At 45.8% G+C, this 25,542-nt stretch overlaps 1 protein-coding gene across 3 annotated transcripts; it reads right to left on the bottom strand.

The window, feature by feature from the left end:
• Positions 1-23,879, bottom strand: TRIM29 (tripartite motif containing 29). Of its 3 annotated transcripts, XM_061368518.1 has the most exons (9): positions 22,510-23,879; positions 15,320-15,415; positions 13,829-14,062; positions 13,268-13,466; positions 10,416-10,499; positions 7,584-7,643; positions 6,267-6,368; positions 5,067-5,143; positions 1-2,240 (listed from the first exon to the last, which is right to left on the bottom strand). In XM_061368518.1, the coding sequence occupies exons 1-9, from the start codon at positions 23,365-23,367 to the stop codon at positions 2,178-2,180; spliced, it is 1,773 nt and encodes a 590-aa protein (XP_061224502.1). In that variant the 5' UTR covers positions 23,368-23,879; the 3' UTR covers positions 1-2,177. The 3 variants fall into 3 exon arrangements, with proteins under 3 accessions (XP_061224502.1, XP_061224503.1, XP_061224504.1); XM_061368519.1 differs by lacking the exon at positions 7,584-7,643; XM_061368520.1 differs by lacking the exons at positions 1-2,240; positions 5,067-5,143 and adding an exon at positions 6,063-6,183.
• Between the last annotated feature and the right edge of the window lie 1,663 nt (positions 23,880-25,542).

Below are 25,542 nucleotides of genomic sequence, written 5' to 3'. Positions count from 1 at the left end.
TTTTGGTCAGACATGGAGCTTTCTCCTTTATTTCTGCAGTATGTTGCACACGTGAAGGGCCTCACTTACATCAGCGCAGTCGTGTCCTGTCTGAGGAGGTGGAATTCCTCTTGCTTTGCTGATCAAGACAAACACGATAAAAACAGTTCATGCACAATACACCTCGAAGCCGCGCTCTTGGTTCCCTAGCGAGGTACAGTGGAACTGGAAGGGGGTTCCGGCATCTTCCCAGGCTAACACAAGTGGGGAGCAGCTCCATTCCTGTTGCTGGAATGTGCCGGTGTGGAAAGTCATGTGTGTATGGTCTGAGTGAGGCCCTTGAAGTGAGGAGAGGACAGGGAGCAAACAGGCTGCAGGGATGGGGCAGTGGGACAAGGGGACACTTCCATTTGAGTGCTGGGCGAGGGGCAGTGCAGCTCCCAGCTGGCACTGCAGTAAGCCTTCTATAGGGCAGGAAAGAAGGGGTGGGCTTTAATATCCAGGTTTGGAAAAGGAGGGAAGTATCACACCCACGTTTTGGAAAATGAAAGGAGGCTGTAGGAGGTTTTACTAGGACATAAGGGACACAAGTGGTTGTTGGGGGCAAAACAAGAAGTGAGATCTGGGGAAGGACTTATTTTATCCTTTCACACACATACTCAAACCCTTCAGTGTATTTCCTAGCAACTCTATCACAGTTTCCTTTTCTTCACATCCTTCCCTGCCATGCTATCCCTTTCCCCTCTCGTTGTTTAGGAACAAAATGGTAAGAGCCATTTCAGGTATTCTGGAGCAACCAGCTAAGTTTTGTCTGAGGTGTCGCATTAAAAAGCACTATCTTTGCCCAGCAAGAAAGTCATCTTCAGGGAGTGAATAGGTGTGATCTCTCAGCAAGGTATCGCAAGCGTTTGGGGGTAGGAAAGGTGGGGGGAAGCCATTCCAAAAACTGCTTGAACAGAGCAAACCATGAAAAGTAGCTGTTAGGGCTTGTTTCTCTGGCAGCTGCTCATCACTGTGTGAGGGCTCTGATCCTGCAATGGGCCATCTGCTCCCAGTGCCTGGCCTAGGGAGGTTTCTACACAGCATGGACCGAACCTCTCAGCTTTGTCTAAGGGGAAGGAAAATAATCTCAGTGAGATCATGGAAACCTTAACCAGCCCTGGCTGGTTTGCAGGCTGGGTGCTGATGTGGTTTGTCTGTCCAGGGGACAAATACAAAATGCTATGCTGAGCAAAAAGCTATGGTACTGATTCTCCTTGCCCATTGCAGAAAAAACAAAAACAAAACCGAAAACAAGCCCTGGACCACATGTATTAATCAATTTTGGTTTAGGGGAATTAAAAAAAGCCAGCACAAAACGAAAAAGCACCCACCACCTATGGCATCTAATCAATCTTATGTTAGTAGGATGGATTTTCTTTTTTTATCCCTTAATTTGAAAAGGTGGCTGGGGGGGTACTTTAATGGGATAGAAAGCCTCTCTGCCCTCCACCAGTAGCTGGCCTTGGGCTGTAGCAGCTCTGACTGGGTCCTGGTGGATGGCTTTTGGAAGGCAGCAAGAGCTGAGCTGAGCTGATGAAGGGCTCTGAGGAAGTGTGCTGCCATTGGCATGGGCTAGGGGGAGTGTGCAGGGGTCTTGGGGAGGTGCAGCATTAGACCTGATGCCAGTGAGAGCTGTTTCCCTGTTTCTGAGTGACAGGCTAAAGGGGAAAGGGAAGAACTTTGGCCTGTCCCAGTGGCTGGCTGGGGCCTCTTCATTCCAGGAAGACCTTTGGACCCCTCCAGCGTAGGACCTTCATCAGAACTTAATGGCTATGGTCATATAAACACGCTTAGGACAAGGGGACAACTGGTACAATAGAGTTGGAGGGGTTGCTACCCAAGCATGCATGCTTCCCAGGAGAAGCAGAGCAGCTTGCTCTGCAGAAGCAAAGGGAAGGGCATTGACAGAGACAGAATAAGGAGGTGACAGCAGAGGATGGGGTTACGTTGTTAAGGCCTGCGGAGCTTTCAAGGCGGATTAGGTGATTTGGAAAAAGTCCTTGTTTCCTCTAGTAAAGGCTATTCCCTTCTGCACCTTCCCTCTCCCTGGCAGAGATTAGAGCAGTAAGGTTAATATAGTAGCAGGTACATCCATGAAAATCCGCAGCTGAGTCTTCACTCCAAGTGCTGCCAGCTCTTCCCTAAATCTTCAGGAATCAAGGTGCCTCGTTGGAAGTGGCTCCATTGCCTTTGTTGACGTAAAAGGGGCGGTAATGTGACTGTAATGGAGAATTTGGGGCATGTGAGTTTGACCTACCTTCTTTTTCTGACCATCTATTCTTCACCCTCCTAAGTAGCCCAACCATACATAGCTTAACACCTTCAGTCTTTTCTCTTGCAGAGCATCACTGCCTCTTTTCACTACTGGAGGTGCTGAAGTGATCAAATGCAAGCGATGTTGCTTTTTGATTTATACACATGCTTTGCATGGACCTCATTCCTGAGCCAAATGAGTCTGTGCAGCATATAAAATCTCAGACTATGACTCACGGTTTGATGAGAGGCTTCTCGGAGAAGAGGAATGTCACCTTTATTTTTATGCTTCTCTCAGTGTCTTTTAATTGCTCACTAACCTGAGAACTCGCGGGAGGTTTCACATTTAAAGCCATGCACAGTTATGTGAGCAATCAACTCAGTCGCATGCTATTTATCTGTGCCCAAACTCTTGTGCATGGAAACTCTCACACAATGGTGTATTGTGTATTCACGCCTGCACATGTTGCATGGCCCAGTACTAAATGCTTGTGTAAACAGAAGTGTAAAGGGAAAGATAGCGGCAGAGCCGAAAGCAATTGCCGTTTGCTGTCTCTCTAGCTCTGTTTACTGTAGTCCCAAATATCTCTTCTCATCAATAGCCCTGGTATTTCATTCTTATGTGCACCATTACTAATAAGCAAAGTTGTGTTGCACAGCTTAGTGTTGGCTTGGGATGATCACAAAACACAAAAGCCCATTTATTGATTGTGGTACCTGGTTGCACGGTTCGAGGCAAAATCTCTAGCCTGGATAAGAATACGCTTACACTGGTGAAATGGTGAAAAGGTAATCAGGAACAGCTGTGGTTTTATAATGTCTTATCTGTCTTAGGGTGGATCCACTGCCCAGATCTTGCTTGCAGAAGGTGGGAGAGACCTCCCAGGAACATTCTGTGCAATGCTCTAGTTAATATTGGGCACGGCAGGAGGCTGGAAGCAAGGGCAGAGCAAACCCAGTCCAACCCGTCTTCCTGCTCAGTTCTGACTCCCCATACCTCGTGCTCAATGTTCCTTTTTGTTGAAGCTCTTTTCATTTTATGGCTTTAATTTCCAATATAATTAAGATATGAAAGAGGGAGGCTTCATTTTAAAGGACTCCCTGTGGGTTAAAAAGACATTCCTCCTTAAACAGTATAGTCCTTCGTGAAAATTCATGTTTACAGGACTTACAGAGTGTGTATTACTTAAATACATATTTAAGACTCTTTAAAAGGTCGATTATTGGCCCAATAGACCATAAAAGCTCCTGCAGAGCTCCTGCAGTCCAAAGCATGTATTTCTATTTTGGGACTTTTTGTAATGCTTATATTTATCAAGTCACTTGTTAAGTTCAGGGCTATCTGGTGAATATAGACTATAAAGCTAAAATAACCACCACAAGTGTATGCATGAGAGAGAAAGGGAGAAAGAAAAAGCCTGATGACTTGATGTGGGAGAAGTTACCCAGGCTGCCTCTACGGGGATTAAGGAGAGCATGGGTTGTGTTCATGAAGCACAGCATGCTGCCTGTCATGCACCAGGATGCTTATCACTAGGACCACCCTACTCGCATCCAGCGGTGCTATAGAGACTTCACTTTCCTGACCAGACTTCCCAGTACACCACCATCATTAGGAAGCAGGTTGGTATCTAAAATCACTGGGAAGATCCTCCACCTGAGCACACACATGATGAAACAGATGATGTTTTAGAAAGGCAGTGATCAAAACACAAGACAGAAGACACTACAAAACCTTGCTGTTCCTAGGACATACATTTTGCTGTAGCACATCCAGAGACTCAAGGCTGGATTTTGTCAGTCTACCCAGGTGCATCCCTTTCATGGGCATTCATCTCCTGGTAGGGCCTTGAGAAGTTAGTGCAGACTAAAACTGCAGTCCAACCACTTTCTAACTGCTGTGTATTTCCTCCGCTTTCTTCCTTCAGTGTGGGAATGCTCTCAATTCTTGACCCTCTGCTTCTTACAAGTCTTATTTCCAAGGAACAGTAAATAATCTTTCACAAATGTAGAATGAGAATTCAAAACACAGGTTTCATCTGTGGAGACGGGGGGGCAAAAGCTTGATGATCTCAATTCAGGTCATACAAGATCTTAATGTAGCACAGTGTGAATGGACATTAAGAAAAATAGATGAACTTTGTGTTTCTGTGGCTATGCATTAACTGCTTGTTAACCTTGTATATTTGAGGTTATAAGACCTAAAATACCACTATTCTCTGCCCCTTATAATGCGTTGCTATGTATTTTGTGCTAGCAGTGCAGAATGAGTGACTTACAGATGTTCTAGTGATTTATGGTCATAGTCTGACCCCTCAGTTTTGATATCACATCTGTGCACTGTAGGATGTAACTAGCTAGATACCCTTATATTTTTGTCTTTGGTGTCACTTCCACAATCTGTGCTTTCTAAATGTCACGGACCAAGGGTATACGGTATCCCTGCAGGAAGGAAAGTACTACAGATTGCAGCATGTGTGCTATAGTATTTCTATAGCTTCTAGAAGCCTGGGTCAGATTTTAGACCAGGGCAAAATACTTTCAATACATCATTTTGAAGTTATAGATTATTCCTATGACCCAGAGCTGTGGTGGCAGCGGTGCTAACCTGCATCCCTCTGCGGATGCAGTTAACCACAGGGGACAAATAATAGAAGCTGTGTCTTGGAGCTTTTATATTCACATCTCCAAAGAACCCAAGCCCTGGTCTCTAAGTCTCAGGTATCCCTAAAGCAGATAGTTGTCTTGCTGAAGCTGCGCACATGCTTTCACACCAAGGGTATATTTCTTACCAAGACAGACTGCTTAGAGGATTTCCATGTCTGTGGTGTCACCTTTGCAGACTGATGTCTCACTATTGAAGGATAAGCTGTGACAACACAAAACAACCTGTTATAGATCAGTCCCTGCCACCATCCCCGTCTCCCCTTGCCAGCGTCAAGATGAGTAGCAGGACTGGAAGTGCCACGTAATTAGTATTGCATTGCTTAACATTGAAACGCAGCCATTTCTGGGGTGGGACACGACAGCAGTCAGACAGTTCTCTATTCCACCACCCAATCAGTTAGGAAGAGGAAGTAAAGAAGGTCTGTCTAATTAAAACATCTGAGGAGTGCAGAGAGGTGGAATGCAATCAGTCCAGTTAAATTTAGGCCAAGTCTTGAACTAAGCATCCTGACTCTTGCAAAGAACACTATAGGCTATTTAATTACCGCAAAGATCCAAGGCTTGGGTTTCATGTCAGAAACTAATGACAGTCCCTCTGGCAGTGTGATAAGTCCTAACCCTCTTCTACCACAGCAGCTCCGTTCTGATTCAAAAATAACACCAGCTCTGCTGAATCACAACCAGTTCCAGCACTATCAGGCAATGGCCTTTCCCCACCATCTCCCATTCACAAATTAATCAGACCTGGCTCTGCTTGGCAGGTGCTGATGCTCTTGCTTTCCACCTCTGGTGCCCTTGAACTAGTGAGCAGTGAAAAGAGGATTATGAGACGGTGAATTGGGGATTCTGGTTCAGATGGAGGAGAATGGGCAGCTACTGCATGTTGCTTTAAAGGTTGTGCTTCGTGGCTATTATTCTTTCAGGATTATAACTCTTTCAAAACCCTGATGAAGCAAAAGGGGTAAATGCCCACGAGCATCATTTCCCATTATATTTCCCTGGTCTCTATGCCTCTAAAATCACCTAAAATTCTCATCTTTACCCATTGCACACAAAATTTAAGACCACTTCAGCTAGATATCACTAGGTATAACTTTTTAATGTTTTTTAACACTCTTTAATAAACTCCTGTTACCCTGGCTCAGCAGAGTAAGTTGCTCGTGTGAACATGTGTGTGTATCTAAGAGATTGACAGTCAGGACAGGAGATATGGGCTAGGTGCACGACTGCTCCAGGCCTTCTCTGGGGGAGCAAGAAGAGGATTAAATGTCTTATCACCTAAAAAAGGGCAAGAAGGAAGGGATAAAATACCAAATGCCTAGTACCGGTCTTAGTGAAGAGGCTCCCATCAGACTGTTTGCTGAAGTCACCAGGCGGATTCTGTCCCACCGAGGAGAATTGAAAAGGCAGCTTAGTACCATTGCCGACTGGAAGATAGAAGAGGTTGCGTTATTCCATGGTGTTGCATGCTGCACTGGGGAAGCCGAAGCATTTCAAAACACACCCTGTAAAACTACCTTCAACTGGCTTGGGGGGAAATGGGAACTAACAGCTTTGTCCCTTTTCTCTCGGTAAGAAAAGGCAGATGAGTGCAGTCAGTTGGGGGGTCCTAGTGTACACAGTGTGCAAGTGTGAACTGATCCCAGTGCTCCAGACAGGCAGGAAGAGCCTTTCTCTTGAGAGACCCAGAGTGCAGGTGTGACTGAAGAGCAGCAGCTCCCTGGCAGGCAAACTGCATCTCCAGAGACAGGAGTAACAAGGCAAAACCGTGTAACTGCCAAAGCTCCCTTGCCTCCAAGCAGTTGAGGCTTTATTCAAAGCCCATAGAAATTAAAGCAAGGCTTCCCCTCGTTGGGGTCAGGCCCCGGCTGCCAGAATGAATCTGAGAGCAGGGATGATGAGAGGAAAACAGCCCTGCCTGTGGCGTGAAAAGCAGGAACAACTTAGGTGTGGTTGTGAGTCACCAGAGCTCCCCCAGGTAGAGCGGCCATGGATGCTTGTGGGCTGCCTCTGAATGAAAGGCAAGGCAGGACCCTCTGAGCATGAACAAAGCAAAGAAAGAAAATACAGGCAAGGAAAAGGAAGGTGAGAATCTGGGAAGAAAAGGCATGACTCACTGCTGCTGGGGTTCTTGATACACTAGCTCAAAGCATCCCCTCCTCATCGTGCTGGATGCTGTACAGACAGTCAGCATTGGGCAGTCTCTTATAAGCTAGGTAAAAGGTGTATGTTTGATGGAGAAGAGCTGCCTTGTGCTTCTGAGACTGGCTGTAGGTACTTGGAGTCCACCACATCCTCCACTGGTTGCTTTGGATGATGCTGGCACTCCTGTTGATGGCACTTGGTTAGGAATCTCAGGATCTTTACAGATTGGTATCTATATTTTCCATCTTCTTTCACTGTCTAAACAGTGAGGACAGGGATGCCTTTCCCTCCTGTATGCGTTGGCTCTAGAGCAGTGAGATCCTGGGTTTGGGTCTCTGCAGACAGTGCTGATAACCCAGCTAAGAGATGGAACTGTGAGACAGTGATTGGCAGGTGACAGGACAGCTGAGAGGGGAAGCAGAGGTTTGGTTAGGCAGCTAGAAAGCTGTGGCACGGGGGGTTAGATCCTTTCACACTGAAGTCGGAATTACCCGTACCAAGTGTTTCCTCAGTTGCTTGGAAGGAGGAAAATTCCCATGATCGTGGGTTGAAACTGGCTGTAAAACAAGAGCATCCAGTTCAGCAGTTGGCTCCTGATGAGCTGGCTCAAAGGCCTGTGCCTGGCACTGCTCTATGAAACAGTCCCCACCAATCTGGAAGCAGCCCCAAACCAGAAATCTGGGTCCATGGAGGGGAGAAAAGCCTGGTCTTTTTTTCTGTGGGTTCTAGTGGATGATGGACAGCCTTCTTATCGAGAGAACAAAGCACTCTAACTGCCACAGAACTCTCTTTAGCTGCATTAAGTTGCCAACTCGGGTTTGTCTACTCAACATGACTCTTCTGCAAAGAGTCATGCATGCAGAGGCTTTGCTTTGGAGACACAAGAGAGGAACATCTCTTGCTCCAGCACACATCGTCTCAGCCACTCTAGGGTTTCACTAATGCATCATACTGTGACGGAGACTAACGCTGTTGCGCCCCTTTAGTGAGGCGCTGGACTCCCAGGAGAGGGAAGAGGCGAGTACTCGGAGCTGTTATGCTGCCATCCCGTGGCCTGTTTCCTATATAAGCAGTGTTTCTATTTAAGCAATTGCCTTTCCCTCTCTGTTCCCGAGTCCCTTCTACTCTTGATTCAAAGACTTCCAAAGGCACAAGGTGATCCTTCCAGCCTCCTCCTGGCTCTGGCCAAGCTGTTCGCCACATCAGGAGAAGAAAGCTTAGTGGAGAGGACAGAAAGGAGTGCTGAGCAATGGAACAGATTGTTCCTCTATCTTTTAGCCAGCATTTGAAACCTTTTATGTCTCCCCTCTGCCTCATTAGGACACCCTGCAAGCAGATGCTCTGTGATACTGTTTTTAATGACTAGGGCAGTAAAAGTTTCCTTGAATTTAAGCAGGGCTTAAAAAACCTATAGGGTCAGCTCAAATCCAAGCAGTTTCTTAGTGTGGGCCCCTGTGGTTAGCACAGAGCACAGCTTGGGTAGCCTTCCTCAATGCAGCCAGCACATTCGCCACTGTGGCTTCAGGCAGGATTTGCAGTGATCCAACCTAGCGAGAAAAAGGGTGTGTTACAAAGCTATCATGGGATATTCCAGGATATTGTGTATTGTGCAATGCAAAGGGTGGTCCTCTGTTTTTTTAAATCCCGTTTTATGGAATTCCTTAGAAAAGATGCAATGGGAGGCATTGCTGGACTTCTACATGACACATAGTGCATAGAAATCTCTAGAGAGATAAATGATTATGGGTACATCACATTATTCATCAGATAATCCTTTGCTAGCCAGCATGCAAGCTAAATGGGTCATGTCTCCTGTTTGCCTACTGATTCATTCCATTCCCAAGCACCCCATCAGTGTGGTTTCAGCAGCTGGCTCCTTTCTATCATGCCTGAGTCCTCATCCTGGCAAGAGAACCCTGTGCCATTCAAACCCCATTTCAGCAGAGATTGTGCTTAGGTTTTGCTTTTGATGAAGTGACTTTGTTGGTAGAAAACACAGAATGAGGAGTTTTGGAAGGCAGCGTGTCTGTGCCCTGAGGAAAAGGTAAATGCGCATAGGCAGAAGAAGTGCTCCCCCAGTATGTGTATACTCAAAAACCCATTGCAGGACCAGTGCAAGCTGCTGTACAGCCCTCACTCTACACTCTAGCTGACTGCATCCATCAAGTGTCCCCACTGGCTCCAATAAAGAGCATTAAATATGATACCCTCTATCTAGCACTCGCTGTTCATCCCTCCTTTCTCTAGGCACATCCTTCAGGAGGCTGGGATGCTGGATCCCAGCTGGGAGCCAGTAAGCCCCTGTTCCTAGGCCTTAGCAATTAACTATCCAGGGAGGAAAAGAAGGAAGTCCCTGCTCTGATCTGGAGCAGTGAGCAGCTAGGCTATGCCATGCAGTGGCACTGTCACAAATTAGTTTTCCTTTTGCCATGTCAGGTTTCACACACGTGGGAGCAGTGATGGCAAAATAGCATTGTCTACTGTGTTCCTCCCATCATACCCTGCCACACTCTTCTAATGCATGATGGGCTGTTTCCACCTGAACCTGAATTTGGGTGGAGATGGGTTCAGACCATGCAATTTAAGACCTAACTTACCACCATCGCTTAAGGTTGAAAACGGTTTTGGATGTACAGCTGAGTCTGTGGTCTCTCCCGAGCATCTGCAGCTCCACTTAGCAGAACATGTGTTTTCCTGACAGCACGGGGCTTGTAAAGCCCTGAAGCAGCTGGGGCAGCACAGAAGCTAGAACCATCCGGGCAGTGTTTGGAGACAGGCTCCATGCAAAACAAACCCATCACTGGCAAAATGCCCCCCTGCAGCCTCTGATGAGGAGCCTGTCTCCTAACTCGGGGAGCCTGCAGGAACTAGTCCAGGTGAAGTCTTGCTGATGCTCAACTGGGAATGCTGCCTCTGCTCCAAAGGACATCCTCATCCCCATGGCGCCAGGCAGGGCTGCCAGGCGTGGGCTGGGAACAGCGGAGAAGGGCAAAGTGGAAAATGCAGACAAAGGGCTCACTGTTGGGATCTGGGTTATCCCCATGGAACCCTAACAACAGAGCGGGCAACGCTGCACTCCAAATGTGCCTTCAGGGGAGTGCCAGTGCTAACTGCTGGCATATCCCTTCACACTGCCCACCAGCTGGCTTTGCAGAACAGCAGCTGTAAACAGCTGGCAAAGCCAGGTCTAGAGACCAGAGGAAATTCGGTTGCTTATTTTGTGCTACCCTTTCTGGTTTTGTGTTTCTAAAGGCATTGCCTTGCTTAGGCTTTTAGCACTCACTGCTTCCCACTCTGGAGGAAGCCAGGCCACCATTAGGGTGCCATACCTTTGGGAGACAGGAACATGGAAAATCTCTTCAAGTTGTCAGGCTGGTTCCACTCATAGTTATTCATCATGTACCGGTGGTCACCTGGAGAAGCAGAGGAGGGCATGAGCTGGAGGTGGCTGTTGAGTGATCTTGATATAGGGATGGGAATAGGGGGAAGGGGATAACAGATTGGAACTGCTTCTTCAAGTGCTGCAGGAGAGAAGTTCCACTCTTTGAAAACAAGTTTATCTCGTTTCTTAACACCTCTGTGGGGCTATTTGGCTGGGAGGTAAAGCAGTGCTGTAGCTGCCCAGAGGTCCAGCCTGGGATAAAGGAGAAAGCTCCCTCAGAGCCATAGCATAGCTGAAGCATTTGGCCATTCAGTAGGTATGCTGTCTCCTGAAAATCCGTAGGGAGATTTGAGGGTGAGGCATTTTCCTACCAGAATACTGCCATGTGGCTAAAACTGTATCCCACTTCAAAAGCAGTGGTTTGGCTTCTTTTATGTGTTTAACCTGTGCATAGTGCTGGCTCCCAACCAGCAGATCTTGAACTGCAAGCGCTACAAAGCTCAAGAAAATCAGTGTGGGGAGAGCTCAGTTGGTTTCTTCAGTTTTTTAAAGCAAAATGCCAAACCTGAGTTGCAAACAGCTCTGACTTCCTGGGCTCTCGGACAAGGATGTTTGCTTCAGGCTTCATGCGAAGTAGATGAAACCTACCCTTTTCCCAGGTATTACACAGCCTGGTTTTGGTTTTCTGACACTGACCCACAGGATCTGGTGCTCTATCAGTAGAGATGCTCACGAAAATACTTCCTTTTAAGGCCTCAAGTGTTCTATAAATCCATTACTCCCTGCAAGGGGGTGAATTTGTTTCCTGTGTTTCAATAGCTCCATTCTTTGCTTCTGAAGTCATTGACCACACTTTCATATGATTTCTCCCATTTATCTTTGTGTTATTTAAAATCCCTGGATGTTCTCTGATTATTTTCCTCCTTGCCACACTACTAAGTAGGTACCTGTTATGACAGCCAAAAGAAAGTGGATTCCCTTTGGAGTCTGCTATTAAGCTGGTCTCACTCCATTAATACAATATTTCTTCCTGGGAAGTTTTTTACACTAGAAGATCAAGCCAGTTGCAAATGAATTTGTTGCAGTGACTCAGGGGGAGTCTGAGTTAATTAAATCCATTAAGTAATTGTGGAGTTATTTCCTTGCAGTCACTAGATGCAGAGTGCTGTCCTCTTTCAAGTGTAACTGTGGGTTGAAAAACGGAGAGCTCTGAAGCTTCTGAGACTCACCTTAAATAACATTTCCCAGCTGAGTGGATACCATTGTTCTTCTCATTAGGCAGACTCCAAGCTGGGTCCATTAAACCCCTGGTAACGCTGCTCTAAGTGCCCACCTTTCTGGCAGTAGTTAATTGTTACCCCTCTCATATTTTGCCACTTGAATCCCACAGATTGCAAGTACCATTGAGGACTTCTGACATCAGTAATACGGAAGGGGCCCCGATTAAAAATGATCAAGAAGTAGTCAGTTTTTATCCAGAGCCACTAGGACTGAATGTACCCTTGTTGGGTTGTACAAGTCAGACACATTTGCTTCAGGATTGGCAAAAAGAGAGCACTGAGAATCCAACAAGGTACATGGTAGTGTTATATGTTGGAAGGCGAGTAATGTTCAGTTTCTGGTGCTACTTGAAGCGTAGGCAGAGCTAAAAAACCCAACTCTAGCTATGTATCATGAGCACTTTGAACTAAGAATTCAGTTCTCCTGACCAGAAGAATCTGCTCCATCTAATTCATGTCTAATGGAGACTGACGGCACTAGATAAACATTAATGAACTGTTTGCAGTGCAGGCTCCTTGGGGCCAGGGGCTTACTCTTTCTCTCCTTAATGTAGGAAGGCAGCAGGCTGTCACTTGATGAATACTAGTGATTCTCATTACAGATCTAAATGTATTCTGGTCCCATGTCACCTTCAGTCTTACTGCTCTAGATTGTGAATGCAGGCAGGCTGATTCATAAAACCCAGGCTTTTAAAAGCATTACCATATTAACCAGTAACTGAACCCATGTTGTTCCGACTGCTGTGCATCTTTTTAACAGGCTGTTTTTTGTCTGGGTTTTTGGTTTGGGGGCTTTTTTGGTTGTTTCTTCCCTTCCTCCTTTATCATATCATCTTCTGCTGTGAATTTGTCTTTTCTGGAAGGAAGTTGGAGTAATTTACATGGCTGTTGTCCAAGAAGAAGGTGGTGTATTAATATGGCAGGAATTAGTACTGTGTTTGCAGCAGAGTTCCTCAGCTGCTTGTATTGCATGAACTGGACTTGAGATTATCCCTGCATCTTTTTGAGTCACGCATCCTCCTCAACAGCAGGGTGCAGTTTATCTTCATGTTACCTATCCAGCTTCTTGACCTTTATTGGTCTGGTATCTAGGTTCCACAATTGCTAATAGATTATATCCTTATAGCAGGCTGGTGAGATAACTATTAATTCCAATCCCTACTATTCTTAGTTCAGGAGGTCATCTTTTGGGAATAATTAACCTGCCCAAGGTTACAAAAGCTTTTTGTGGGAGAGTTGGGAAGTGAAACTCGGCTGTGGAATCGCATTCTAGTTCCCTGTCCTCCTAAAATGGATGCAAGACAAGTCCTTTCTGCAGAACTAATTGGGAGACATGGAAAGTGAGACTTAGAAGACTCCTTGCAGCGCTGTGGTACTAATCTGTTCATGGTAGTATTTCTCCCACTAGATCTTTGCTTACTTTCTGCTCTGTGAGACCACACTGATCACGCTTCACCTCTGACTCTGTGCTAGGCTTTGCCGAGGGAGGGAGGGAAGGGGTAGATCTCAGATACTCTACCATTCTCCATGTGGTTCCTCTCTATGAAGTTGCGGCCAAGGTCTGCCTTGCAGATCTTCTCCACGTGCCTCATGCAGACATTGAGGAGGTCATCTCTGAGGAGTCCCATAGATGGGCTCATGCTCTCCCCTTCGAGCAGCACACTGTATGTTGGAAGAGATGGAGGGGGGACGTAATTCCGCATCAAAGCCCCGAACTCCTGCCAAAAAGAAGGGAAGAGAGGTTACTGAGGAACATAAAGAGCTGGAGGTTAGATCCTAGGGAGCTGGCTAATGTTAGGCTCCAAATAGTATGAAGTGCAAAGGAGAACAGTGAAGATGGAGGGGGCAGACAAATGTTCTGCCTGTGAGCTCCAGCCATCTAAAAAAACACCAGGAGGTGGCACGTAGAGGTTCATTCTTCACCTACCAGAGCAGAGACAGCTTTGGATATCAGGGTAGGTTCCTGCTTTAAATGTGCATTGAACTGGTGGAGATTAATGCATCTTACATCAGCTTGGGATTTGTCTTTGGGACAAATACTGTCTTCGTGGAAAGAAAACCAAACTGAGATCTTGGTTACCTGCAGGAAGAGCACGGAGTCACTGATCTGATGGATCTGCTCCCTGTTCTCCTTGTCTTCCCGCAGAAGCTTTGCCCTCTCTTCCAGCTCATCCACGATTTCTTTCACGTTCTCTGATGCAGTCTTCTCCCTCTGATCCAGGGCAGCCTTCACTTCATCCCTCTGCCTCTCCAGGTCACGGATCAGCTCTTTGAAATGCTGGTCCACTGTTGCTTTCTCATTGGTGGTGTAGTTCTGCAGAAGGAAGGGTCAGAGAGAGGAGGCAGCAGGAAAGAGGCAAGAGAAATAACGTGTTAAACTTCACAGGGAGTCATCTAACAGAGAGAAACAGAGTAGGGGAGATATGTCCAAGCATTCCCAGCATTTACTGTGACTATGGAGACTCTGGGTATGTGAGAGCACCAGAGACATGCTAAGTGAAGTAATACTTGTTCTTGCAATAATTGTGTGTATGTAATCTAAAGGGCACGCTGTCTTCCTGATTATAAGAGCATATTATTTCAATTCCTGAATTGCACTCCTTGGTGATATTTAAAACCACTGTTTAACTTTCTAAATCATGGTTCTGGCTCCTCAAGAATGTGAGGACCAAATTCCCACCGTTTCCAAGGATGAAAGGTGCTAAAACACTTGTTACAAACCTCACCTCTAGGTCCCTCTGAAATACTCCTCAGAAGGACTGTGAATGTAACTCTATTCAGAGTTAAAATTTCTAGGTCAGGTTTCCAATAATAATAACAGTAATAATAGTAATAATAGTCATAATCGTAATCATAGTAATAAAGCAAACGAAAAGTAGAACTGGCAAGACAATGTACGTGTACCACATAAAAGGGAGAAGAATGGCTTTGCCTATTAATGTTATGCAGATTTTCTGGGGTGCCTTCAAATTGTGTTTTCACTGCTCCATTCAGTTAGGGTATAAATGACAAAAATAACACCATGACTATAGTCCAACCTGTAGCGTGATGAGAGAATTATAATAGAGCCCTGTATCTGCATGGAAATGAGCTGTTCCACCACAAATCAGGTGTTTGCTGGTGTGACTGCGTCTTTTCTTGTTGCCTTATCTCTGTTTGGGCAATCCAGAACCCTTCTGGAGTTTGTTTGTGTGTGTGGTCTAGCAGGAAAGAAAGCAGCAGCACACCTTTGTTTCCGAATCAGCCTGGCTACCAGTGATAGAAGAACTGTAAGGGACCGAAAGCAGGGAGGTGCCTTGGATCGTTTTGTAACAAGGCTGTGCTGCCTCTTCTTGATCTCCTGCAGGGTATGTTGCAATGGTAATTTAGTAGGAGTTGTTGTTTCCAAGACTTGGCATGAGTGAGTTTTGGAGAGTGATGAGAGAGAGTGAGGATAAGGGATGGAGTGAATAAGAGCTGGCTATGTCAGAGAAATTGAGGAAAGGAGGAGAGGGATGTGAGAGAGTGGAAAAGAAAGCAACAAGTACAGCAAGAAGAGAGATGTGAGCTGAAACAAATATCCCATACGCACCTTGATGCGGTCTCTCTCCTTCTGCCACTTATCAATTTCATCTTCTACCTCAATGATCTTCAGCTGCAGTTGCTCTTTCTGCAGTGAAAGCTCAGCCTGTGAGGAGAGGAGAGTCTCATGAACTGGGGCTGAGGGTGGCCTACTTCAAAGATGCTCTGTGCTCCCACTTATGCATTTGGCCCTGAACAATAACAGCTGGGAGGTACAGGTTCCTGGCACTGCTTGAAATGGAGATCATGTGCTGACACTGGACAGGATCCCAGAGCTTCTCGCTGGGTCAAGACATTCAGCTCCCTCAGCAAAGACAGCAGCAGAAGCACCCACCTACTAGGCTACCGTCATGGTGCCGCTTTTAATCACATTAGAGTCATTAGCTGGAGGGGGAAGAGGCCTGTTTCAAAATTCAGCTGTGTATGCAGTGAAGGGCCCATCCCAGGGTGTGCCTCTGCAGCAATAACAGTTTTCATGTAATTACGGAATGACGTTTGACGAGTGTTGCAACAAGAGGACGATGCCTCCGGCAGGAATTCTGTTTAGACAGGATTGTGGATTAATTTGCTCTGAATTGAGAGCTTTCATGTTATGATGAAGCTGGGGAATGCTTGGAAAAAATAAAAAACAGAGAAGGAGGAGGGAGGAGGTGTAGTCAACCATTGCTTGGCTTAGATCAGCAACTTCACTGGGATTCATTTGCATCTCGTTTTGCACTGGCTTCCCAGAGAAGCTCAGACCAGACAATTGCATGCAAGGCAGTTCATAGAACTGGAGCCCATGGAGGGCTGGGCAGCTATGCACTGATGTAACATGCCAGGTGGTGTGCATGCCGTATCTCTGGACGTTACTAAACAGGAGCTGGCTGTTTGGTAATGCCTTGCGCCGTTAACTCTGGGCAACCCCTCCCTCGGTCGTTCATATTCACCACGTCCCTGCCCAACAGATCATGACAAAGCCTTTGTTTACGCATTTCAAGACCTTTCTGTGTTTCATGTGTGCACAGGTTGGTCACAGCACAATTATAACTACAGGCAATCTGGCAATGGAGCACTTATCCCAAGAGCTGTTTAGGAACTACGCAGTTTGCAGGAATTACCTGTACTCCACGACTGAACTGGGGAAGTTCTGAAAGCCTGCTGTTCATGGGGGATCCTTTGGCAAATGGTTGTATTACCCAAAAGCCAACAGTTAGAGGCAAGGGAGACAGGGATGGATAAATCCACTCCTGCATCAAGTAACACAGTGAGGTCTCCCTGATGTTAAAACACAAGTGGTAGTTCCCACTGCTTTGCTGCCATCCAAGAAGATGGCACAGCATGAAAACCTGGGGCTTCCCTTGTGATCCTGGTTTCCCTTGGGGTGGGAGTTTTCAGGTGTTCAGTTCTCCATTCAAGGAGTAGAAAACAGTATCACACGATGAATAAAAGCATGCAACAAGCTGTCAAACAGCTCAGAGCAAGGATATCAGCCCATCAGGGCTCTTGCCTTCGTGCCAGTCACCATGGTGTCTGAACGTCCTCTTAAGCTTGAATCATGCACAGCTGCATCTGAGAGCCATTGACTTTAGCTGTTCCAATTTAGCACAATCTCTATTTATAGAGGGAAAGCAATCTGATAGTTGTTGTATTGCCTGATAAAACAAAAGGGGGAATGAAAAAGGCAAATGTACTCAAAGGTATCTCAGTGCCAGAAGAGCTGCATCCTCATATTGCCATTGTAATTGTCCTTGTTTGTTGAGAGTTAGGAGAGCACTGGCCCTCTAAATACTATCCATACACCCTGACAGCCTTCAACAGTCAAATACCATAATGAGCTGAAGCTCATATTCTGCAGGGGTTAAGAGAAAATGGCATCAATTGTTAGCAAAGTAAAAAGCACATCTCCTGGGCAATGGGAGGTCTTCCTTCCTCCACAGCCCTAAATATCAGGACATTCTTATTACAAGAATATGAGTGAAATCATACAGAGGAGGGCTGGAGGGATTTTTCTGAGACACTCTCAAACACAGGGATTTGAAAAGAAAGGTAACAGGATAAAGAATCGGGTGGTGGATGGAAAGATGTCGATAGCAATATTATGCTGTTATAGTACTTTTTAATTAAGATGGGTATCAGAGGAGTTCTGTAAACTATTACTTGCTCAAAAGTGATCCTAACTCCTAAGAGCTTGTTGCAGTTATAATATCCCTTCACCCAGAAAGGTAGTTTGGGTGCCTCTGGGATGGGATGTAACAACTATTTAAGAGCAGACCCACACTACCATTTAGAGTAAGAACTGTGATTTGCAAGTGGAAATTACAGAGATATTTCCAATATCCATAATGCAAACACCACAGTCATCCAGGTTCAGCATGGGTTAAAACGCCCATACTGAGGGCAAAAGGAAACACTAGCACAGACACCAGCAAGGGAGGTGTTCCATTGAACAGTAGTACAAACACTTAAACCAGTCTAAGCATAAAAGATGTTAAAAAGAGGCTCAGGGAGGCTGTGGAATAGCGCAGGAACCAGTGATGTGGGTACAAGGAGGCTTATTCAATAGGGGTGCTCTAGAGATGGACCACAATGTAAAGGGTTAAGCAAAAGTGATGTTTTTAAGGCCTTGATCAGTCTGGCTGAAAGATTGCTTTAGCTGTCCATGCACATCCTGTGTTATATTTGCAGTAGGCTGGCTACAGGTACTAGGTATTGTCAACTTCTCCACTTTATTCCCTATCAAGAATCTTCTCTCGCAGCTTTCTTCAGATTTTCCAGGGTCAAGAATTCCTGATCCCCTTATGTGATGGACCACCCAGAACGAATCCATTGGGTGAAACTTGGTGTTCAGAAGGGCCTTGTGAAAGGTAATATAGCACCTCCACCCACTGTAAGGGGTGTCACTACAGTGTAGATAGAAGTAATAACAGTGAAGAAGCTGCGGGAAATCCCAGTTTAGACCATTTAGTTTGACCATAGCAAACTGGCACTGAGAGTCTTTGAGCTAAGAGAGGATCCTCTGTAAGAGCCTAGGTTAATTAGGACAGTCAAGAGGCCTAAGTGAAAGTTCAGAGTGTACATGCAGAGCTGAACCCAGCCCTTGTGCTGTAAAGGACCTAGAGATGTGAGATGATGAGTCTTGCATCACGATGTGACTCATTTTTGCAAGGCAGCAATACAAGCATCATCATGTCTTAATGCTCTGGGAACCCAGGCCTTGAATCAGGGAACACCCCTGTGTCACCAGCCTGGGAGAGCTATGCTAATTACCTGACAGCAACAACCACATGCAATAATGAAGCTGGAGAAGTGTTTAAACCAGTTGCCCTAATACAGGGCTTGTATTAGAAATTACACACTGAGAAGTCAGCAAGTTGTTTGGGATGTTATTTCTGTTGCTTTTGCCATTAGTTTTCTGTCTAAGCTTTTGTTAAGCAGAGGTGGGTGTCAGTGGGCTACAGTCTCTGTAGGCTCTGCCAGCATCCTGCATTAATGACATGAGCGGAGGCCAGGAAAGGCTCTCTGCTCTGCATAGTTTGAAGAGAATTCCTTAAGGACAAACTGATGGGTTTTCCCTGTGTTCTGCCCTCGCTGCAGAGGCACTACAGCAGAATGCAGGCAAACAGGCAAACCAATTGGCAGCAGGTCAGCTTCCCCCCCAGCCTTCCAGCTAGGAAGAACGTCCTGCAGGTAACTTGCACCATCTCTGTGGAAAGAGCATCTATTTTAAGCTGTGTCCGCAGAGCAACCACAACTTGTGTAGATAAGGTCTCACGGCCACATCATGCCCTAACCTTGCATCAGTGAGAAGGGCCAACACACTCGTGTTTGCTCTCCATTCAGACAGTGAAAGCAATACAGAGAGGGCTCAGATGGAAATCCCTCTGGGTGCATGTCTGTGGATGGTTGACTCCAAAGCCCAGTCCAGCCTCTGTGAAGTCTCCCCTTTCAAAGCTGGCTTTGTTGAAACCAGGAACACCCAGGTCCCGTTTCTGCACAGCAGTTCTCTGCTGCCTCTTTAAACCTGCTGTGCAATGTGAACTTTGCTTTAAAGGTAAAGAATTAAGGGAGAGAATCAAAGTGCTTTTCACTAGAACTGACCTGACATGCTGAGTACTAAGGCTGGTGCTGGATAGTAACGACAGGTTATTTACAGCTCTGTGACTGGCAGGCGTATGTGAAGTTGTTTCATTTTGAGTATAGGCCTGTAAAACAGGTTTTGAGTGAAGGATCCCCTTTCAAAATGAAGGATGCTGTCCAAAAGGGGGGCTCTGCTTCTGCTGATAAATCAAGCTGGCCAGAGGGTTTTATCTGGGTGTACAAGCTGCTATTGACAGTTTTCGCTTTTCAGCTGTGTGTGGTTATTACCCAGTCTCACAGCCTTTTTCTTGGTTGTCTCTTGTGCTGATTCTGGTGGGGGTGTTCCTTTGGTTCTAAATCTGTAGCAGGAAACTAATGCAAAGTGGCTCTGGGGAAGGCATTAAAGGTTTGCTGGGTAAGAAACACAAATACCATTGTGTGGAAAATCAGGATAAAAGACTGTCTTCCCTGCCAAGTTGTCTCTGTCTGACCCCCGGTGCCTTTCACTCATCAGCATGCCAGCAAAAGGGGGATGAGTGCCTCTTACCCCAGGCTCCTGAAAGGTGGAATATGCTGCTCCATTCTCCCTCTGTCTCACAGACAAATATCAGTCTTTCCACTGCTTGCCTAAATGTTCTAACTAGTAGGTGTCTGTTTACTGGCTTGTTTGCATTCCTTTCCTCTTAAGCTGTACTGTCTCTGTCTGCACTGTGGAGCAAGCAGAGTTACCTAATTTTACACAAGGATCTTAAACTACCCCTTGCTTTCCCAACCCTGAACTGAAGCACCTTTCTTCCTTATAGGCCCTATAGCAAAGGCAGACTCATAAGAGAGACTGTAACCTGCATTAATTCTGCCATAGGAAAGGAACAGATCTGCCTAAAACAAGCATTATTATGTGACAGTTTTGTGCTGAGCACCCAGATTGACAGTCAGGCTTAAGTGCATCACAACACACACATACGTCCCCCCACACCAAGTTCTGCTGGCATCCTCTCCAGGTTTGGAGTTGCAGCACAGCCAAGGACTGGGAAACCTTTACAGGTAAGCCAATTGTTCCTTGACAACCCACACAGTGTGAAAGGGCCTCTGTAGATAACGCTGTGTTTTGGTCACCAGCCAGTGGTATAGTTAGCGAATTTGGAGGTATTAAAGCTACCCTGGAGATGCTTGGATGCAAGCTGTAAAAATGGGTCAAGGATGGGGATGACCTAACGTGGGGTTTTCATTCGTTCTTTCCACAAAGGCCAGCAGCACCAACCATACTTTGCCACTCTTCCAATTTGTGGTCACATCCCGGTTCAGCTGATTTGCAAGACTGGAAAAGAATAGGTGGGAACAAAAGGAACTTGGAAATGTTCATTCCTCTTTCTGGTTCTTGCTAAGGCTCCACCTAGGGTGAATAAATCGGGGCTAGGAATAAACATTTGCAAAGCAGCAGCCATCCTGCTAATTGTTTTTGTCTGAGTGAATACTCAAGTTACAACATGATCAAAAGTCGTTGTCAGGAGAAACTTGCACATGTGTGTGATTCATGTTGATAAAGCCCTAAATCCTTTAGGCTTAGCAGCAGCAGAAACAGCAAAGGACAGCATGGGAACTGAAGCATGGAGCTAACAAGAATGGCAAAAGGATTCTGAGAAGGAAATCAAACATCATTTAAATCTTAGGCAAAGCCTCCTCTGCCCAGCTTCTTTAAGAGCAAGGTGTTCTAGGTCTGTTCAACCACAGGAAGAAGGCTGTGACTAGCTCTGGTTCCTCAGGGAGCAGCTGTTAACTTCAGTAGAAACAGCTAAGAGGAACTGGACGACCTGGCAGACACCAGACACAGCTTTATGAGAGTCAGCATATGCTATGTTGAGAGCCGACATCAAAAACACAAGAATAAGCAATTATGAAACAAACAGCAGGCTAGCGAGCCCTGCAGGAATTTCTTTATGAAAGACTGGTTGAGACATGGAAGAAATGTTGTCTGGTTTCAGTAAGTCTGCAAGTTGGAGATGACATTGCAAGAAAAGACAAAATACGTGCATAGGAAGACGGAGGGAAGCTCTGCATAAGGTGCTATTTCAGCCTTATGAGATACATCTTCTTACCACCTTAGAGAGAGCTAAACTCTTCTTCCAAGTTAAGGATAACTCCAGAATTTCTAGTAGCGGGCACTTTTATTTGCCTGCTCACCACATCAGAGCACTGTGTCTAAGAGTAGGGTTTACCAGATCTTACTCAGTGCCCTTCCAGTCTGTCGTGGACTGGCTGTGTGACTCTAGGCAAATTGGTTTACATTAGCATTTCATGGGGCCCCTTTCTGTAATCTCTCTTGTCTGCTTAGAAGGTTTTTAAGCATGCTGTTACTATGGGGATGCACAGCACCAAACATGGTGAGACCCTGATCCTTAGTACATCTCATGGACTAATCATATGTCCACCCAGAAATCAAGCAGCGTGAGACCTGAAGCAAGCAAAGGTGGAAGACTTTGGATTAGTGAGCACTGCTCCACACACCAGCCTCATCTCCTTTGATATCCATCTTCTAAATCTATTTTAGTAACACGTCAAGGGAAATTATAGAGTTTTGTATTTGCACCAGGGATTTTTCTTCATCTAAGCTTCAAAATACTCTTCCCATAGGTGCTCTTGACACTACTATATCCATAACAGAAGAGAAAAAACAAACACCCATCATCTCATTCTAAGTAGCTAAGATGCCAATTTCCAATAGTAACCTAGCAGACATTAGTAATTTTAGCAGCCACCCATCCAATTACCTGCATTCTGGAGGTCCTGAACTTGAGCCGTGCCCACATTTCTGGCTGCGCGGATCACTACGCAAAACTTAGCACGTTGGGCTTTGATTCAGCTTCTGCTGAAAGTCAGTGCTGCAACCAAGGGTGGAAGCCAGGTTCTCCACCCCATCACTCCAGTGCTATGCTGCTGTAACCAGCCATTAGAACAATGACCCCCCGGCAGCAGAACCGAGGCAATATCCATTCTCCAGTAAACGCTTCCCATCCACCACCCCTGCATCCCAGAATTACATTGCAGACATGACTTGAGGAGAGACTGGAAAGCAAAAGCTGTGGTGTAATATTGAGGTGAATTGGAAAGACTGATGGGAACGTGCAATAAAAAGAGCATTACCTCTTTCCCTGCTTTCTCGATCTCCACTGTCACTGTGCTGTGGTTCTTGTGCTCTTGGAACATGCAGAGGTAGCAGATGCACATCTGGTCCGTCTGACAGAACAGCTCCATGGTCTTCCCATGCACAGGGCATTTTCTTGCTTCAAAGTCCCTAATGGGGTCCAGGAGCTGGTGGTCCCGGAAAGCTGCTCCCTCCAGATGGGGCTTGAGGTGCAGCTCACAGAAGGAAGCCTGGCACACCAAGCAGGACTTCACAGCCTTTTGCTTGTTATCAATGCAGGAATCGCACAGAACATCCTCAAGCTTCACCCTGGGCCGTGACCCAGCTGCTCTGTCAGGCTTGTTGAAGGGGGGTCTTCTCAGGTCGCCTGTCTCTACCATAGGGAGGGAAGTTTTCTTCAGGTCCCCCATCTGCCCCCCAGAGAACAATGACTTCCTCCCTTCCCCTTCACTAGGCAGGAAGCTCTTTTTGGAATCCAAATTGAAGAGGGACTTCCTGAGATCGCCTTTCTCTGCAAAGGAGAGCGGTGGTCTCCTCATCTCCCCTATCTGTCCACTGGCATATTGCATCTTCTTTGAATCTGCTGAATCCATGCTGAAGTAGGTTGATCTCTTCTCGTCAGACGACTCCACAAACTGAATGATGGGCCTCTTCCAGTCACTCCCGGAGAAAAGGGAGCTCTTGATTTGCCCTGTCTCCAAAGATGCGCTGCCAGTACCCTTCAGAGCTTCCTTCTCGCCTCCACTAGAGTTCGTATTCTTCTTCACTTCTTCTTCCTTTTTGGGGGCAGATGGACTCTTCACATCCTCTGGCTTCCCAGTGGTACCATTTGTCCTTGCTGCGCTCCCCGTTTCCATCGTCTGAACAGGGCAAATGAGCTTCACCACTTAATCTATCCTCCAGTTCCTGCCTCTCAGCCCAAAGTGGGTATGTCTGCCCAGTCGTTGTCTCAGCAAGGAATGACGATAGAATGCTGGAAAGTTTCTGCCCAAGTGACGCACCTGGAGCTCCAGCAGGGAGGAGGAGAACGCCTGGATTATGTTGGGGAGACGCAGGGAGAGAGAAAGAAGTTACCAGGGATCAGAAGCTACAGCTGTGCAGTTAATTATACAAGGCAGTCCACACCCAGGAACATTCTTGTCTAACCAGGTTTGGGAGGAAGGGCTGTTTATATACATAGAAATGTGTTGGGTTCTTTAAAAATCGTTTTCATTAAGATGCAGCAACCAGTTCGACCGCTTGTTTCAAAAATAAGTTTGCTCCTTGTTGCCAGGAGCTGAGGTTACCTCCTCGCAGAGATGGGCAGGGTTGGAGAGACCATGAGATGCAGAAGATGGGTTTGTTAACTGGGTCATACCCATGCACAGAAATAATTATGGCTGTAATTAAAATGAACGCCTAGAATAAAGCATTCTTAAACCCGATTCCCCTGAGGGCTTACTGCATTCAGTAGGACAGGGAGGGGAAACATAGGGATAATACTGGGTTTAAAAGACCCCATTACCTTTATATTTATTTTGATGTTGGGTTTGTGCAAGGTCCATCCATCCAGACCTAGAAATAACCCAACCATGTAGCAGAACACAGCCTGACCTGAACTTCAAATGGGCTAGTGCTGTTTTTCCCACAGGCCATGTAATCTCCACTAATGTGACTGGTAGAGTAAAACCCCCATTCCCTATTTCACTGTATGGTCTCGCTGAGGGAAGAGTTCAGGCGTATCTGATGTAGCTCTTCCCGTAAATGTCTACTGAACTGAGACATACCTGTAATGTACCTGGAAGAAGAAATATTTTACAGCTAAAGAGGCAAAAATATTTCTTGCAAGAAAAAAGAGCTAGGAGAGGGTTTTAAAAATAGATTTGTCTCCAGTAGCTGTATTCCTGGGAAATGTTCAACTTGTTGGACTCACAGAAGGTTTCAGAAGAAAAGGCTCCTTACAAGCACTGTGAATGCCATCATCTTGAAAAGGAGGAGGTTGATCTTCCACTCGTATCGTATCAATTTTGCATAGATTATGTTCTGAATTTCAGAGAGATTGCTCTGAGATTAATGCCCTGGCTGTAAATTAACCATGCCTAAGATTTGTGCTTAATCTAATTGTCACAGAATGCAATGGTGGTGTTGCTGGAGAATATGATTTTCCGGCTTTAATAATGTCTCCTTTTAAACCTGTAACAAAAGCCTGGCTGGAAGCATCTGAAGTAATGGAGTTTAAAAGCCAGGTTTACATTTAGCACCTCTTTTTGAGGTGTGGAAGAAATAGAGGTGCAACCCAAACCAAGAAGAGCATACATTTTGGGTCTGATATGAGAATGAGATAGCCAGGAAGCGCCTGTCTAACAGATCTAGTTCCTAAGGGCTTTTGCAAAGATAAGGAAAGAGAAAACATTCTTCTCTTCAATAGAAATGTGGTTGGGGCCCCTGGCTCATAGATCCTGTCCCTCCTACAGCCTGTATGTCATTATAGCTCTCTATATATGAGAAATGATTGAGTATACGGTGTTTTTTTGGATAATGGTTGTTGGAAAAGGCCACACCTTCTTCAGTAATTTCTAATGGAGAGGTTTTTTATTAAGAGGACCATAGTCTTTTGTGAGTCATTCCTCATTCTATGGCATAGCAAAGGGCAATGCTACTTTTTAAAAACAAATTTCATACAAGGAAGGCATTGACTGACAATCACGTATTTCTTTCCCCCAGCTTCCTGGGCTGAGCTGATCTTTACAGCATTAACAGTCCTCTAGATCTCCAAGTGATTAAAAACCCTGGAGGGTGGAGCTGCCTGTTCTCACGTGTACAGAAGAGAATCAGCAGAGCTTTTCCAAGCTAGCATTAATACTTAAGGAAGAAAAAACATTTAAGACCTTATAAAAAGTCTAACTTGGAAGAAGGTGGCCTTGATTTCTCTTGTTTTCCTGACAGGAAAGATTTTGGAATAGGCAGTCACAAGATAAAGGACAGGTTTTTTTCATCTTGGTTTTACTGATGCAAATCCAGAGTAAATGAGTTTAATCCTGTTACTTGAGGCA

Source organism: Neopsephotus bourkii, unplaced genomic scaffold (assembly GCF_033783945.1).
Source record: "Neopsephotus bourkii isolate Nb327-2 ecotype Australia unplaced genomic scaffold, CSIRO-AGI_Nbou_v1 NB_1433, whole genome shotgun sequence".
NCBI lineage: Eukaryota > Metazoa > Chordata > Aves > Psittaciformes > Psittacidae > Neopsephotus > Neopsephotus bourkii.
The sequence above is the reverse complement of the archived record's forward strand: the minus strand, read 5'-3'. Positions and strand labels throughout refer to the sequence as shown.